Source organism: Ochotona princeps, chromosome 21 (genome assembly GCF_030435755.1).
Source record: "Ochotona princeps isolate mOchPri1 chromosome 21, mOchPri1.hap1, whole genome shotgun sequence".
NCBI lineage: Eukaryota > Metazoa > Chordata > Mammalia > Lagomorpha > Ochotonidae > Ochotona > Ochotona princeps.
In genome coordinates, this window is record NC_080852.1 from 38,214,971 (window position 1) to 38,230,912 (window position 15,942).

Sequence of the window (15,942 nt, forward strand, 5' to 3'; positions counted from 1 at the left end):
GTGGTCCCACAGGCTTTACCAGGTATGGGTGGGGCTGGGAGCTTGTCCCTCCTTACCTCAGAGGAGGCCACCAAAGCACTGGAACCACAGTCCACACAGATTATCTGAGACACTGCTTTCTTGGGGGTTCTCTCAGAGAAACCAGACCAGGCCTACCTGGCACACCAACACTCTTCAAACTAGACTTGCTTCCTTGCCTTCTCTTCTGTGCAGGTGTGGTGTCAGGAACAGGGGTAGCATGCAACACCCTGAGGCCAAGCAAGAACCCTGGGAAGTGCAAGAGCTGGGTGGAGGTAGTGGGTACAGAGGGTTAAGTTACAGCCTGAGACTCTGGCATCCTACATTGGAGTGCTGGTTCAAGTCCCAGCTGTTTCATTTTCAGTCCAGCTCCCTGCTAACACACTGAGAAAAGCAGAAGGAGGCCCCAGTGCTTGGGCCACTGCACCCACGTGAGAGACCTGGCCCTATGTTTCTCCCTCTCTCTATGTCATTTTTCAAATAAATAGATCAATAATGATAATAATAATAATAATAAGCAAAGAAAGAAAAAGAAGGAGGCTCCACTTGCAAATAAAAGTGGGTTAAGCTGCTACGTGTGGTGCCAACATTCCAGCAAAACACTGGTTGTAGTCCCAGCTGCACTGCTTCCCATGCAACATCCACTAACTCCGCCTCCAGCCTAGCAGGTGACGGCTAATGTGTTCCATCAAAGATACCCCTGTCTGTGGGAGATCTGGCTGGAATTCCTGGCTCCTGGCTTTAGCACTAGTCCAGCACTGGCTATCACAGCCATATAGTAGGTGAACCAAACAAATCTTTAAAAAGAAGAACAAGCGAGTATTAGAACGCCAAGTATACCAGATCTATGTCCAGGGTGGGTGGGGTGTCACTGCTTACCCACAGATAGTGGGGGAGGGGACCAGAAGGGAACTAGGGTTGGAACCTGTGTCAGAACATTCTTCACGCTCCTTTTGTGCCTCTTCCTGGGCTGTCCCCACACTATCAGATAGCAACGAAACATCACAGCTCACCCGGTTTGCCAATAATTTCTCGTGTGGAAATGCTCTGCTGCTTGTACTACTGATGAGCCTGCTGAGGGGTTGGGAGGACTTGTAGGAGGGTCCCAGTACTCTGCACCTGCCTCCACTCCCCACGGCAGAATGGCCACTCACTCCCCTTGTTTGTAGACTAGGAAACGGAGTATCACTGGTGGAGAGGCAGCTTTCTTCATAAGTCAGGTTTCCAAGTGCCAGGGTCTTCTCCAACATGTCCCTGCCCAGGCCCACTAGTGCCATCCCATGCACCATGGCAGGCATGTGGCGAGAGGGCAGAGAGGATCGGAGTAAATGCAGGAGAGCCTTCGACCCCCAGGGCATGCCCATGTCAGCTGAAAGAAGCTGGCAAGCACTGCAGGGCTCCTTGCAGGCTGTCAAGGCTGGCTGCTCCTGGAACAGTGGCCACAGTAAGAAAGCAGCAGTGGCCAACAGGGACCCCCAAGGCACAAGACTGACCGCAACATGTGGGGCATAAAGAAGGCAAGAATCATTTGAGAAGAGCGTCTGTCTCGGGGCAGTGGACCTCTCTTGTGCTCTGTGGGACAGGTAACCACAGCAGGTGGGTGCTGGGGTCCCGACAGCTGCAGGGCAACCAGCTGGGGGCTGAGACCCGCTCCCTGGGCTGTGTCACCCTCAGTCACCCAGCAAGGCAGGCATGACCAGAGTAAGCTCACGTCAAGTTCCAGGTGGGGAGACGGGCGTCGGGTTTCTGCAGCCATCAGTGCTTGTACCACATCCACAGTCCGGAAGGAGAGGTTGAATGGGCAGAACAGCTACATCCATCTCACTGTAGGGATAAAGGGAATTTTTACAAATTTTTAACATATTTAAAAGGCAGAGAGATTGATCTCATCTGCTGGTTCACCCTCCAAATGCCTGCAGCAGCTGGCAGGGACCCGATTATTGGAGTCTTCACTGCTGACACTCCCAGGGTCTGTTTGTGTCAAAGCAGGAAACTGAGTCAGCAGTCAGAGCTGGGTGCAGAACCTGGCCTGGGTACTCTGGCTAGGATGTCATCTTCATCAGCATCAGAACAGCCAGGTTCAGTGCCAGCCCCCACTGCCCACCCCTTACTCACACACATGCCCCCAGACACTGGACAGGCAGTTGATGAAACACTGGTTATCTGTCTTAGCTGCTCGCCCTCTCTGCTTTGCACAATCCACCACTTTCATTCCCTACGGCTGTGCCATGACTGGCATCCCCAGCGACAGCGCCATGACCTAGTGCTTCCCGCCCGATACCAGGTTTGAAAGGGGGAGGGGAGTATGCCACTCTCTTGCTTGAGCTGAGCTATAGGGGTGCAGCTCTTTCTGTTGTGGGGGAGTTGCAAAACCAGGGTGACTGTACCACGTCCCCGCTTCCCGCCAGATGGAGATAGATGGTCATGGTACATGGAAAGAGGGACCAGCAGATGGAGAGGAACTGAGGCACAAGGAGAGAGGTGGGAAGGAAGCTGTCTGAGCGCTGTGGCTGCAGTTGCAGGATTCCAGGCCAAGCCAGGCCCGGCCAGCATGGGCTGGGGTTTTTCAGCCAGCCTCCAGCAAGATTCCTCCCGGATGACATGGCCATGGTGGGGAACCTGCTGCTCACGAAGGAAACAGCAGCAGTTGTGGCCTCTGCGTGAAGTTCTAGCATCTGATGGCTCTTTACTGGTGGTGACCAGTACTGGCGTAATATTTAACAGAAAAAGGACTAAGAATGCATTTGGCGAGAAAGAGAGAGAAGTTCCAAAGCAGGCAGAATGTAAACCAGAGATGTCACCCAGGCCCCCACACAGCAGCCAACTTATTAGCCAGCAGAGTGCCATCCACACCAACAGGAACTAGTGGCAAAGTTTCACCAGCTCAGTGTGTGGGGGGAGGGGCTCCCTGGTCCCTGGGAACGAACTGATCCTCAGCGATGCTGGGGGACACGGACCAGGTGGCCACAGGCATCTGCCGCCCCGTCTGTGAAATGGGCATGGCAAGGCAGTGCAAAGCCTGAGGAGACAGGACTGGGAAGAAGCACTATCGTCGTCCCATCTGCAAACGAATTCAGAAGCCGGGAGCCACACCGGCAAGAAGTGGGAGGGGTCCTCAGCAGTGTGTGCCCCCAGGGCTGGCCTCAGTTCACTGAACTGCTGCCCACCGGAGCCTTGCAGGCCCCATGGCCCCTTGCCTGCTGCCAAGCCCTTGAGCTTCCTCCTTTCCTCCCCAAGCTGGCCCTCGGCCAGGGTCCCTGGAGCCTGCCTAGTCACGTGGCACTGGGGTCCTCTTTAGGCTATTCCTTCGGCTCCAGATTTAACTCCGCTCCCGTGGGGCTCCAGGCCCCTGGGGATGCCTCCTCCACCCCTGTCTGTCCAGTGGGCCCAGCCTGTAGGACTGACTCCTTCGCAGAGCAGCCTCTTCTGTACTGTGCAGCCTGTCTGGCCCCACATCAGTCTCCCGAGGGCCCAACGCCCTTCTGGGTACAACAGGGGCGGGAGCCCTACAGGAACTCCCAGCACTGATCTGCCCGGAAGTCCACAAGGCCCTTCAGAGCCCCTGGTCAGTTTTTGGTGCCGGACAGTGGTGGGGCGTGGGGCCCTCTTCAGCTCCGCCTCTGACCAGCTGTTGATTTGGGGAGTTCACTGTTCCTGGGCCTCAGTACTAACTTCTGGGAAATGGGGTCCTGAGGAGCCAAGGGGCGGGGAGCAGCTAATAGGGGTCGCCCGGCCAGCGGGGTCCGGCGGCCGCGCCCCTCCGCAGCCCGCGCGTCCCTGGGCCCAGGCTCCTCCTCCGTTGACATCAGAGCTGCGGGCGGGCGGGCTGGCGCTGGGAGCCGCCGCGCTCGAGCCCCGCGAGAGAGCGGGCGGCAGCGGCGAACGGCGGTGGGAGCTTGCGCCAGCACCTCGGCCCTCGCAGCCAGCCCCGCGGCTGGGCAGCCGCAGGTACCGCCCGCACGGGCGCCCCTGCGCTAGGGATCTCCCGGCCCAGAGCGGCGCCCGCACCCTGGCCAGCACTGGGCCTCTCTTCACAACCCCTGCCTCAGGCCAGGCAGGTGTTGGACAGGCCTGAGAGCAGTAGTGGGCAGTGGGAGGGAGGATGCAGGCGAGCAGAGTGGCTCCTAGGCCAGCGGCGGGATGCAAAGGGCCCCAGTGGGTGGGGACGCCATTGCGGAATGTGTCCAGGTACTGTGACTGGGGGCTGGGTGGGTGTTGTGTGGCAATAGCCAGCTTGGTCAGAGGCAGGCTGGGGTTCCATGTGAGCAGAATTTGGGGTACAGAAGCTTCGAGGTAACAGAGACGTGGGGGGTGTTAGTTGGGTGTGAAAGAGGGGTGTCTGCGGTGGATGGGTGTCCAGGCAGGTGTCCAGGTGGAAGGGTGCCTGGAGACGGTGTGTGTGGACAGTGAGCTGTGTGGGATGCCTTGTCACACAGGATATGGTGGGCACAGGCCTTGCCATTCAAGGGGGTGCATGGGGCTGGCTGTGGGAGGTCCACCCCCATGCCCAGCCATCTGCCCAGGACCCCTAGGACTCTACGGCTAGAGCTTACCGTCAGACTCCTGCCCTGGCCATTTCTGGTCCTGGCATGGGGACCAGGTGTCCTTGGGAGCAGGGCAGCATCCCCTGCAGGGAGGAGTGTTCCACGAGGGAGAGGAGAGGAGGCCAGGCACCGCCCCTCCCCCGCTGCATGGTCCTGCAGGGGAAAGAAGCAAAGTCCCACCTTGTGCTCACTCCACATACCAGGTCTGTGTTGGCCTGCAGTGGGCTTGAGAGAACCCATTCCCCCAGGAGCCTCTGCCATGGCCTTAGACCCCTGCAAGTCTAGCCAGACCTCTTGGGCAACACTGAGCCCAGCCCCTGCCCAGCTCCTAGCACTGTCTCCCCGTTCTTCCTGCCCCTCCTGCCTGGGGAGCTGCAGGCTGGGTCAGGGTGCGATGGGGCCGGCCAGGAGGGGACCCAGATGTGGAATGGGGAGCTCCAGCTGTGGCTGCTGTTGCTGTGGCAACAGTGCAAAAGGAGCTATATTTAAAAACGTGGCTGAGATATTGCTGGGAGCCCAGGCTGCCGGAAACCTGATTTCCGAGAGGCCGGGGTGGGTGGAAGGAGGAGAGAGGAGGAAGAGAACGAGGAGACACTCCAGCAGTCTCCAGGGTGGGGCTGGGCTGTGGTGGGTTAGGTCCACAGAGACACCCAGCAGGTGTGGCACTTCTGTCAGCTGCTCTGGGGTCTCCACCGAGGGTACCCAGGAACTGGGCAGTGAGTTTGACTGATTGAATAAACAAATGCCTGACTCTGTGGGAGAATCTCATTGCCACCATAAAAGCCATTTTTGGAGGCCTGAAAGTTGCTGAATGGAAGAATGCGCAGATGAATGGAGCTGAAATGGTTTTGTCAAATGAACGTACTGAGGGATCAATAAACATGGGCCAGGTGGCTGAGGGCCAGCAGACAGGAGCCTGGGCCCTGAGTGCCCTGCACCCCTGCCCTTCCCAGGAGCCCTGGCTGTGGCTGGGGGGCAGTGGGCCATGCCGGGGGCAGTGGATGGCCCCAGCTGGAAGCAGGCGGAGGACATCCGGGACATTTACGACTTCCGCGATGTTCTGGGCACGTGAGTTTCTGGCTGGACAGACTGGGAGCACCCTTACCCCAAGCCTTGGTACCAGGGTAGGGTGGGCAGCAGAGTCCAAGGTGCGGCCTCCTCTGGACAGCTGGGCTGACGGTGAATGGGTGAATGCTTCCTGTTTCCTCCAGCCTGGGGAACATATGAGCAGTGCAGAAAGAACTCAGAATAAACCGGTGTCTGCCTTGTGGGGAAGACAGACCCAGCTCCACAGGAAATGACCCAGGGTTGGATGCGACCACCTCTGTAGCCAGCCCTGGGACTCACCGGGGAGGCTCATGCCTCCTCCTGGGTCTGGATTCAGCCGGTGGGAGGATGGGACCCAGTTCCTCACCTAGCCAATCCCCCTTCCCTGCAGGGGAGCCTTCTCTGAGGTCATCCTGGCAGAAGACAAAAGGACACAGAAGCTGGTGGCCATCAAGTGCATCGCCAAGAAGGCCTTGGAGGGCAAGGAGGGCAGCATGGAGAACGAAATTGCCGTCCTGCACAAGTGCGCATGCACCTGGGCCCGACCCCACCTGACCTTTCCCGGTCACCCTACCTCATACTGCTCATGTGTAAAATGGTGTAGATCACCAGCTGGCAGGGATGTTGGGATCACTGGCGGCTCTTGTCCCAAGTGCCTGCAGCAGGACAAATATTGACAGCTATGACATCAGAGTGCCCTCGCCATGGCCAGAATGTTCAGAGTCCAGCCTCAGGGCCCCTGACAGGTTCAGAAATGCCTTAGTACTGGGACCCCACCTGAACAACGACCCCACTGGCCCTTCCTGCCCCCTGGCAACCTCAGGGTCTCTGATTTCCCACCTTCTCCCCCAAACCACCTTGCACAGAAGAAATGCTCATCTCTATTCTCTGAGGTGAGCCTGGGTAGGGGGTGGAATGAGGCTTTCTGAGAGCCAGTCTTCCTCCTCATCAAGACAGTTCCATTGTGATCATTTCCTGAGTGCTACGAGTACCTATGCTGAGAAGCTGCACTTGGTGCAGGCTGAGTGCCAAGCCTCTCCTCTCCTTTTAGGATCAAGCACCCCAACATTGTAGCCCTGGATGACATCTACGAGAGTGGGGGCCACCTCTACCTGGTCATGCAGCTGTGAGTGGCCCCGCCCCTGCCCCTCCTCAGCAGCCCTCTCGCCGTGGCTGCCTCAGGCCAAAATTGCCCTCTGCCTACCACAGGGTGTCAGGTGGGGAGCTGTTTGACCGCATCGTGGAGAAAGGCTTTTACACTGAGCGGGACGCCAGCCGCCTCATCTTCCAGGTGCTGGATGCAGTCAAGTACCTGCACGAGCTGGGCATTGTGCACCGGGATCTCAAGGTGGGCCTCCAGGAGGCGGGCCTGTTCATACCCTTCCGCCTGACTGACCCCTGTGCTGAGCAGAGGCTTCTGGTCTATACTGCAAACCTCCCAACTCCTGCGCTACCTCTTTTGGAAGGGCCCAGAAGCACACTGTGCTACGGCTCTGACCACTCCTATTTGTGCTTTCTGCTCATGATTAAAGTCCCACCTGTTTGTAGAAAACGGGCAGGACAGCAAAGCCTGGACAGGAGTCAGGACCCCTCCTTGCCTGAGCCGGGCCCCCCAGACACTGCTGGGCTTCTGCTCCACAGCGCATCCACAGCTGAGCCAGGGAGACAGAGTGTAGCCGAAGTGGCCCTGCCACAGCTTTCCAGCATGCAGCTTTGGGGTCGGTCACTGTCCTGCTCATGAAAGCAGGTTCCTCACAGGAAGCAGGTTTCCTGTGGAAAAGGGTTTCTTCACTCTGGCCCGGACAGGGAGCTGTGAAGGATGAGACCCAGCCAGCGTGCAGGAGTCCTTTCGGGATGTGTCATGCATACCTGAGATTAAAAAAAACCGGCCCACCCTGACTGCTGCTGGGATGGCAGCCATGAGGCCACAGCAACTTTCCCGAGTGGGTAGGGGTGTCTCATGTGGTGCTCGGGGGAGGTGGGCCATGTCAGCCTCCGGCAGTTTCTGACTCCCCTGGCTCCATGTTTGCACCCTGACAGCCAGAGAACCTGCTGTACTATAGTCTGGATGAAGACTCCAAGATAATGATTTCCGACTTTGGCCTCTCCAAGATGGAGGACACAGGCAGTGTGCTATCCACGGCCTGTGGGACACCAGGATATGTGGGTATGGAGGGCTCTGGGCTGGGGGAATGGATGAGTGGGAGTCCAGCCAAGGGCAGCAGGGTGGACACATGTCACCGCCATGTCCCCTTCCTTCCACAGCCCCTGAGGTTCTGGCCCAGAAGCCCTACAGCAAGGCCGTGGACTGCTGGTCCATCGGGGTCATTGCCTATATCCTGTAAGCAGGGTGGGGCTCCTGCCTGCTTGTCTTCCTCCATCAGGGTCATTGGCTACATCCTGTAACTGAGGGACAGGGGGAGGGGAGGACTCGACTCCAGGTGTCTCCTGCCCAGCCTGCCCCCTACCTCCCTCAGCTATTTCCTCCTCCCGTCCCAAGTGACACCTGCCTGCTCCTTACTAATGTGACTTGGCTCAACAGATATGTTTCAGGCCCTACAAACATTAGCAATTTAGCAGAGAACCAACCACAGCTAGGGCAGGTTCTCAATGGAATGAAGCCTGTCAGATAGGGAAGGTGGGAACATGGTATGAAATAGACCAGGCAAACCCAGCAGGAACAGGGAGAACTGTTTAGGCAGAGGGAACAGTCAGTGGGAAAGCTATGAGGAGGCCAAGTTCAAGGAAGAGGGGCAGGCAGAAGGGGGCCTGTCACAGAGGGCCTCTATGCTGCGGGTCCCTGCTCAGGCTCTGTGGCTACCCTCCCTTCTACGACGAGAATGACGCCAAACTCTTCGAGCAAATCCTGAAGGCCGAGTACGAGTTTGACTCTCCTTACTGGGACGACATCTCCGACTCTGGTACTCTGGGCTCTGCCTGCCTCCAGCACTGGCCCTTGGGTCCCCAGCCTCCGCTGACCCTCGCTCATCTCAGCCACCCAGCCCCAGATGGCACCTTAATATTTCTCTCCTCCCTGAGGCCTCCAATACCTTCCCACAAACACACATTTCCACACCAGCAGTCTTGGGAGCTCCCACCAATTGCAGCACTCCACAGTACCCTCCCTGTTGGCTGGGTGGCCCTGAGTAGGGTGGCACAGGGATGGGCCTGGGCTCTTTGCCTCCTCTGACGCCAGTCCGTGGGCACTGCCATGTTCTTTGCTTCTGTCTTGGGGGTGCAGCCAAAGACTTCATCCGGCACTTGATGGAGAAGGACCCAGAGAAGCGGTTCACCTGTGAGCAGGCCTTGCAGCACCCGTGGTGAGCACCCCTATGGGCTGCGGGTTGGGGTCCCTGGGCTCCCCTCTGCCCTCACCAGCAACCCTTCCCCACTCCTGTCCCAGGATCGCAGGAGACACAGCTCTAGACAAGAACATCCACCAGTCAGTGAGCGAGCAGATCAAGAAGAACTTTGCCAAGAGCAAGTGGAAGGTGAGCCTGCTTACCTGCCCTATCAGGGTCTCTGCAGGCAGGCCCACCTGGGCTGTCAGCACAGCACCCAGCCTCAGAGGGGAACGGGGGGAAGCACTCTAGGATGTCCATGGCAGGATCTTTCATTCACTCAACAAATGTGCCCCAACATGTGTCCCTGCAGAACAGTCTCCAGCACTTCTGTCCAGCCAGGCCTGGTGGACCGTGTCCAAGGCAGAGGGTGCCAGGGAAAAGTGTGTGGCTATTCTGGCATGTGAGGGGCTAGGCCAGACTGGAGTTGGGGGAGTGGTGAAGCTGGCCACTCAGAGCCTTGGATGCCACAGGAGGGTACCAGCTTTCCCCAGAGGAGGAGTCTCAGGGTGTGGAGGGAAGATGGGCAGACCACACAGGAGGCTGTGGCAGACATGCAGGCTTGGGCATGAGCAGCAGCTCAGGTCAGAGCAGAGTTGCACAGCAGGTGCTGAGGAAGAAGGACCCATACCCATGGAGGACAGGAGGCAAGTGAAGCCCAGCCCAAGAGTACCCAGGGACAGAGTAGATAGTGGTCTACTACTGGGATGATGATTCTTGGGGGCAGGGACATGTGTGTGTGTGACAGCAAAGTGGACATGCTGAGTAGCCAGTGAGGCGCATACACACCCAGATATATACACATACATATGTAACCCTCATGTACACATACTCACCCACTCCCACACACAATCCACACCCACACATCTGAATCTACCCATACGTACAAACCCCCAACACACACACCTATTACTTGTCTTCACCTCAGTGTCCTCTTTTGAAAATCCATGTACCTCAAAGAGGTCTGTGAAAAATACATGTATCACCACAAAAGGTTTTCTCTGACGTATAACCGTAAGCTGGTCCACGCGTGTGCTGTGGGAGCAGTGGTCCATATGTGAGCAGAGGGGCACAGCATGTGCTGGGAAGGACTAAGTAAAGCCTGCAGAGGCCCACAGACCCAGCCCCGGCGGTGGCCCCAGAGCCTGCTCACGCATTTCTCTTCCCCTCTCTCCCTCCAGCAAGCCTTCAATGCCACAGCTGTGGTGCGGCACATGAGGCGGCTGCAGCTGGGCACCAGCCAGGAGGGCCAGGGGCAGCCAGCCAGCCACGGGGAGCTGCTGACCCCAGCCGCAGGGGGTGAGCACAGGGCCTGTGGACAGGCACCTGGGTGGGGGCGGGTGTGTGCTCCACAGCCAACTCTATCCTCTCTTCCCATGCAGGGCCGGGGGCCGGCTGCTGCTGCCGGGACTGCTGCGTGGAACCGGGCCCGGAGCTTCCACCCACGCTCCCCCCACAGCTGTAGGGCTGGGATCTCCTGCCCCGGAGAGGTGGGGTAGCCTACTCTCCTTCCTTCCTGCCTGCCCCAGGCCCTGCCATCCTCACCATGTTTTCCATACAAATGTTTCTATTTTATTGTTCCTTCTTGTAATAAAGGGAAGAAGATAAAACCGTGGCTAGCCCTGTCTCTGTCCGTGGCATTGACACTGCATGGTTTGGGGGCTCCTGGCCCTGAGGAAGCTGCAGGTGTGGGAGAGTTGGGAAGGGAGGGGGCGGGCAGGCAGAGACGCCTGGTCCGGCAGGCCCCCTAGTCTTCTGGGCCCTTGGGCCCCTTCGTGCGCTTTGCTTGAGGCTCCTGGGCACGACAGGGGTGCTGGCGCAGGTCAGCACTGAACAGCACCTATTAGGAGGTGGGAAGAAAGAGGTGGGCATGCAGGGGTCAGGGCCAGGGATGGGTGGGAGCCCGTGCGGACATCCAAAGTGTCCATGGCATCAGAGCTGGGGGAGAAGTCCTCACTCACCGCTTGGGCCCAGCCTGCATATGGTCCCCACAGGCTCCGGAAAAAGTTTCCTAGGTGACAAGCGATGGGGCCCAGTTAGGGAGCGGCCCCTTCTGCCACGTGCAGAGCAGGGGGCCTGAGAGAGGAGTGGAGAGGAGGTTGGTCACTGCTGCCCTGTGCCCTGCCCCCTCTGCTCACCCAGCTCCTTGTTAGCCTGGGGGCTGGGGCTCTTGGCCTGAGAGGTGGTGGGCTGCCAGCCGTAGTCCCGGCGGGCGATCTGCCACATGTGGACGTCCACGGGCACTGCCTGTGGCTTGTCCAGGGCCATCAGGCAGATGCAGTCAGCCACCTGTGACGGGCACAAAGCGAGACATCAGAGAGAACTGGTCAGGTGCAGCCAGCCACTGGCCCCTCCACGCTGATGTTACTATTCTACATTCTTAGCCGACATATATGTTCTCTGGATAATTTAAAAATGCCCCACCATAACAGTCGCTACTGAATGAACCCCCACATGGGTCAGGTTCTCCCCCTGACTTGGAAGAGGGTCTTGGGCCCTTTTTACAGACGCGAGAGGCTCTGGAAAGTGAAGTGACTTGGTCAAAGTCATGTGGAAGAACCAGAAGTTCTCTTAGTCTGTTGTCCAGAGCCGACTTTCCGTCTGCAACCCCAACCAAATCTCTAAGGGATTTAAGGCATACTAGGTTGAGCCGCTGACTGCAATGCTGGCTTCCCATATAGGCAGCCATTCTAGTCCCAGGTACTCTACTTTCAACCCAGCCCCCTGCTAATGCACTTGAAAAACCAATGGAGGGCCCGGCGGCATGGCCTAGCGGCTAAAGTCCTCGCCTTGAAAGCCCCGGGATCCCATATGGGCGCCGGTTCTAATCCCGGCAGCTCCACTTCCCATCCAGCTCCCTGCTTGTGGCCTGGGAAAGCAGTTGAGGACGGCCCAATGCCTTGGGACCCTGCACCCGCGTGGGAGACCCGGAAGAGGTTCCAGGTTCCCGGCTTCGGATCGGCGCGCATCGGCCCGTTGCGGCTCACTTGGGGAGTGAATCATCGGACGGAAGATCTTCCTCTCTGTCTCTCCTCCTCTGTGTATATCTGGCTGTAATAAAATGAATAAATCTTTAAAAAAAAAAAAAAAGAAAAACCAGTGGAAGTTGACCCAAGTACCTGGGCCCCTTCCACCCAGGCTGGAGACCCGGATGGAGTTCCAGACTCCCGGCTTCAGCTTGGCCTATTTCTAGCCATTGTGGCCTTTGGAGAGTGAAGCAGCAGAGGGTCTCTCCCTTGCTCTCAGTAACTCTGCCTTTCAAATAAATGCATGAATCTCAAAAATCTCTAGATACAAACTCATGTTTTTCAACAACAGAAAAGTATACAAAAGAAAAAGAAACACCAGATGCTGTGCCACCTTACTATCCGTTAACTCTGCTGACATTTTCCCAAACATCACTGGGTTCCTTGCAATTCTTTCTGGAAACTTGTGTGCACCTGTGAGTACAGCAGTGTGTACAAACACCCCAACAAGCAGATTAACTAAAACCCATTCAAAGGGGAAGTCTTTTACACTTGTGGGTTTTTTTGTTTGTTTGTTTTACCCCCAATGAAACATCTGCTCACATTCTGTCTCCTTCTATCCTGTCCTCAGTAGCCATGCCTCCCCTCAGTGCCCCGGCTGGCCTCCGCTCCCGTCCCCAGGGCCTCACCTTGGTGCCCACCCCGGGCAGGGCACAGAGGGCCTTGTGGGCCTCCTCATAGGAGGCCGCTCGCAGCTGCTGCAGCCAGGCCAGCCCGCCCTGGCCTTCCAGGATGGCTTGGGCGCTGGCACTCACGTAGCGAGCCCGGTACCCCAGGCCCAACTTCCTGAGACGAGCCTCCACTTGCGGCCCTATGGGCAGTGGGGAGGGAAGTGGGGCTCAGGCATGCTCATGTTGGGGGTGTGTGCTCGCCACCCCACAGGCATGCTCTTCCCCAGGGTCCCTTGTCATCTGAGGGCCTATGGGAGACAGAGGGACACCTTGAGGAACAAAGCAAAAAGTTACATTCTGGGCCCGGTGTGGTGGCCTAGCAGTTAAAGTCCTCGCCTTGAACGCACTGGGGTTCCATGTGGGCGCCGGTTCTAATCCCGGCAGCCCTACTTCCCATCCAGCTCCCTGCTTGTGGCCTGGGAAAGCAGTCAAAGATGGCCCAGGGCCTTGGGACTCTGCACCCGCATTGGAGACGTGGAAGAGTTCCTGGCTCCTGGCTTCAGATCAGCACAGCACCAGCTGTTGCGCTCAGTTGGGGAGTGAATCATTAGACGGAAGATCTTCCTCTCTGCCTCTCCTCCTCTCTCTATATATATCTGACTTTGCAATAAAAATAAATAAATCTTAATAAAAAAAAGTTACATTCCAGGTGCTGTGTACCTCCTCCTGCTGGGCTCCAGGACCAGGACTACCCTGGAGGAGCCCCTTGAGTGCGTTCCTGACCCTTTCCAAAGAGCATTCCCAGCACGCCAGGCTGCAGACCCATCACCGCACCTGGGATGATGGCTCAGCTGCTGTCTCCAGGCACCGACTGCAGATGTGGGCGCAGGTCTGGACGCCTGCCCCCAGCCTTCTGGCCAGGACACCACACCACCCTTCCAGGGCCCTGCTGCTCCCACTCTGTGAACAGTAGAAGGTCTGCATTGTGGCTACAACCCTGAGGCCTCAGCCCAGCTTTCTAGGGCACCAAAGCACTCTCCTGGCCAAGCCGTTTTCCAGGCCTACCGCCAGATTGGTGCTTGCCTCCACCTGCAGGACTGGCTGTCTGACTCGGGAGTTGCTGTGGACACAGGCGTTCTCAGATACACTACTGCCACAAGCTTCCTGCTGAACACCATGTCACCCGCAACATCTACAGGCTTTTATTTAACCCGGGTGACAGCTGCTGGGGAGGTGTTGCTGTCACCACTTCACAGAGGATGCTCCCACTCCATGGTGTGCAGAGTGACAGCTGGGCTTGAGCTCCTGGAGGTCTGTCTCCAGGAGACTCACTAGCAACCCCAAATCGCTGCCTGCTCCAGGCAGGTGTTTGCAGCTGTGGCCGCAAAGTGTAAACCAGCAAGGTGCCAATGCTGGGCCAGCAGAGCTATGGAGGATGAGGTGTGACGGGGCAGACTAGTGGGGGGTCAGCTCTCAGGAAGCTGGGACCCTCCAGGAGGGGAGACGCCAACAAGGATACAAGTGGGAACTGACAGCGGGCAGACCCACTTACCTGCCAGAGCCTGAAGGCTGGGGAAGCCGTAGTAGGTGACATCATCGAGCTGAGCAAGCCGGGGCCCGAAGGCCTGGCATAGCCGCTCTACCATGCCGGTGATGCGCGTGATGTTGTTGTTGGAGGAGCAGATGAAGGAGAACAGGCATTCGACAGGGTCCTGGCGTAGCAATCGCACCCCTGGGGACCAGACGGGCAGGGTGTGGGACAAGTACCTGCTGCCACAGGCCACCCCCTGCCACCCTCCTACCAGACTCAGGCATCAGGGCTGTAGGGCTTACCCACCTGAGCACCCCGGGGGCAGGCACTCATTCCGTGCACTGCTGTATACCAGTCCCACAGCAGGGGCTCTGTGTGCAGTCAAACAACCAGCAAAATCACCTGCCCAGGACAGGCCTTTTTCTTTTTATGAAATTTTAGACTAATCTTATTTATTTGAAGAGTCACAGAGAGGGAAACAGACATAGAGCTCTTTCATTCACTGGTTCACTCTGCAAACAACTGCAATGATGGGGGCTGGGCCAGGCCCAAGTCAGAAGCCTGGAACTCCATCTGGGTCTCCAACAGGGGTGCCAGGGCCAAGTAACTGGACCGGAAATGGAATCATGGGGACTAGGACAGGCGCACACATGGGGTGCTGGAACTGGCTGCACGGCAGTGCTGCTCCCCCCATACACAGGGTTAACATCCTGGTCACTTCACTGGGACACTTCGTGGAATGACAGGATATCTGGTTATAGTGGCTGTGCGCTGGGCACCTTCTAAGCACTTCACCCTTCAATCTTCATAATCTCATTTCACAGATGGCAAAAGCAAGTCACGTCTCCGCCTCTCCACACCTTGCCTCCCCTCACTCCCCAGTCAGCACCCCAGACCCCTGTGCTCACCTGGGTATCGCTGAGCCACCTCTTGAAAGTGGGAGTCTACGGAACCCCAATGGCTGTAGAGCTGGGCTAGGCTGACGTCCAGCTGGAAGTACTGGTGAACCGCCTCCAGCTCCCGCGGCGTGGGCTTGCCGGCCCCTCCATAAGCGGTGCAGTGCAGGTGTTCCTCCGTCTGCGTCAGGGTCCACACGCGATCAGCCAGCACGCCGCTCCAGTGCGCAGGGCTCTGCTCCCTCCACCTGTGGGTTCCCACGCACACACGGTTACTCCATCTGCCCTCCCCTGCCACAGCCCCTCCAGGTGGCAAAGCAGCAAACTCAGGGCGACCATTCGTGTGTCCGCACGACACCTCATGGACTTGCCGACTCTACAAAGGATGGTCAGGCGTGATGACCGTCCACACCCGTGACCTCCGTGGCGCTCAGGGACTGGGCGGGGTCCCAGGGGAAGGGTCCCTCAGGTTCAGTTACTCACCGGAAGGACTGTCCGGATGCCAGAACCAGGTCCAGGCGCAGCTCGGAGCGTGGACACGGGATGGAGGCCCACAGGGCCGGGTCGGAGGCCAACGTGCGGTGCCGCATGCCACCCTGCAAGACAGAATGGCCGGCGCTGCCACACCGTGCGGGCCCACGCGGAGGCCACGCCCCGTGAGTCCTCGCCCACCCGGTCCCACTCCGTTCTATTGCTCCACTGCCTGCAGGCTCCGCCCCGTGACGCGCCCAGTGCTGCTCTGGACGCTCGGGTGCCGGCGCGTTTCCGGCTTCCCCTGGGCCGCCTCGCCATCCCCGGAAGCCGGGCTCCAGAACCGCTCATTGGACCCGACGTGGCCAATCCGAGGGGAACGTGAGGAGCCAAGGGGCGGGCGCTGCCGAGGCGGGCGCCCTGCGGATCCCCAGTCCGCCGGGAGCCTCGCCTTCCC

The 15,942-nt window shown here is 58.2% G+C and overlaps 2 protein-coding genes across 3 annotated transcripts; one reads left to right on the forward strand and one right to left on the reverse strand.

The window, feature by feature from the left end:
• Positions 1–3,810: 3,810 nt before the first annotated feature.
• CAMK1 (calcium/calmodulin dependent protein kinase I) lies at positions 3,811–10,563 on the forward strand. The gene is made up of 12 exons (XM_004581290.2): positions 3,811–3,966; positions 5,516–5,630; positions 6,001–6,132; positions 6,661–6,735; positions 6,819–6,957; positions 7,650–7,776; positions 7,875–7,950; positions 8,418–8,530; positions 8,851–8,929; positions 9,013–9,100; positions 10,132–10,249; positions 10,333–10,563. The coding sequence occupies exons 2-12, from the start codon at positions 5,548–5,550 to the stop codon at positions 10,413–10,415; spliced, it is 1,113 nt and encodes a 370-aa protein (XP_004581347.1). The 5' UTR covers positions 3,811–3,966; positions 5,516–5,547; the 3' UTR covers positions 10,416–10,563.
• Positions 10,564–10,645: 82 nt separating this feature from the next.
• On the reverse strand, positions 10,646–15,738 carry OGG1 (8-oxoguanine DNA glycosylase). Of its 2 annotated transcripts, XM_058679023.1 has the most exons (8): positions 15,498–15,738; positions 15,027–15,262; positions 14,425–14,520; positions 14,140–14,319; positions 12,606–12,787; positions 11,089–11,239; positions 10,912–10,961; positions 10,646–10,790 (listed from the first exon to the last, which is right to left on the reverse strand). In XM_058679023.1, the coding sequence occupies exons 1-8, from the start codon at positions 15,602–15,604 to the stop codon at positions 10,698–10,700; spliced, it is 1,095 nt and encodes a 364-aa protein (XP_058535006.1). In that variant the 5' UTR covers positions 15,605–15,738; the 3' UTR covers positions 10,646–10,697. The 2 variants fall into 2 exon arrangements, with proteins under 2 accessions (XP_058535006.1, XP_004581712.2); XM_004581655.2 differs by lacking the exon at positions 14,425–14,520.
• Between the last annotated feature and the right edge of the window lie 204 nt (positions 15,739–15,942).

What these genes read in the sequence shown, in the direction of transcription:
- CAMK1 (XM_004581290.2), top strand. Translation starts at nt 5,548, where the DNA reads ATGCCGGGGGCAGTGGATGGCCCCAGCTGGAAGCAGGCGGAGGACATC. An exon ending in GGACGACATCTCCGACTCTG is followed by an intron (nt 8,531 to 8,850) that starts GTACTCTGGGCT and finishes TTGGGGGTGCAG; the next exon opens with CCAAAGACTTCATCCGGCAC. An exon ending in TTGCCAAGAGCAAGTGGAAG is followed by an intron (nt 9,101 to 10,131) that starts GTGAGCCTGCTT and finishes CTCTCCCTCCAG; the next exon opens with CAAGCCTTCAATGCCACAGC.
- OGG1 (XM_058679023.1), bottom strand. Translation starts at nt 15,604, where the DNA reads ATGCGGCACCGCACGTTGGCCTCCGACCCGGCCCTGTGGGCCTCCATC. An exon ending in GGTGGCTCAGCGATACCCAG is followed by an intron (nt 14,521 to 15,026) that starts GTGAGCACAGGG and finishes TGTCCTGGGCAG; the next exon opens with GTGATTTTGCTGGTTGTTTG. An exon ending in TGCCCGGGGTGGGCACCAAG is followed by an intron (nt 11,240 to 12,605) that starts GTGAGGCCCTGG and finishes TGCCCGTCACAG; the next exon opens with GTGGCTGACTGCATCTGCCT.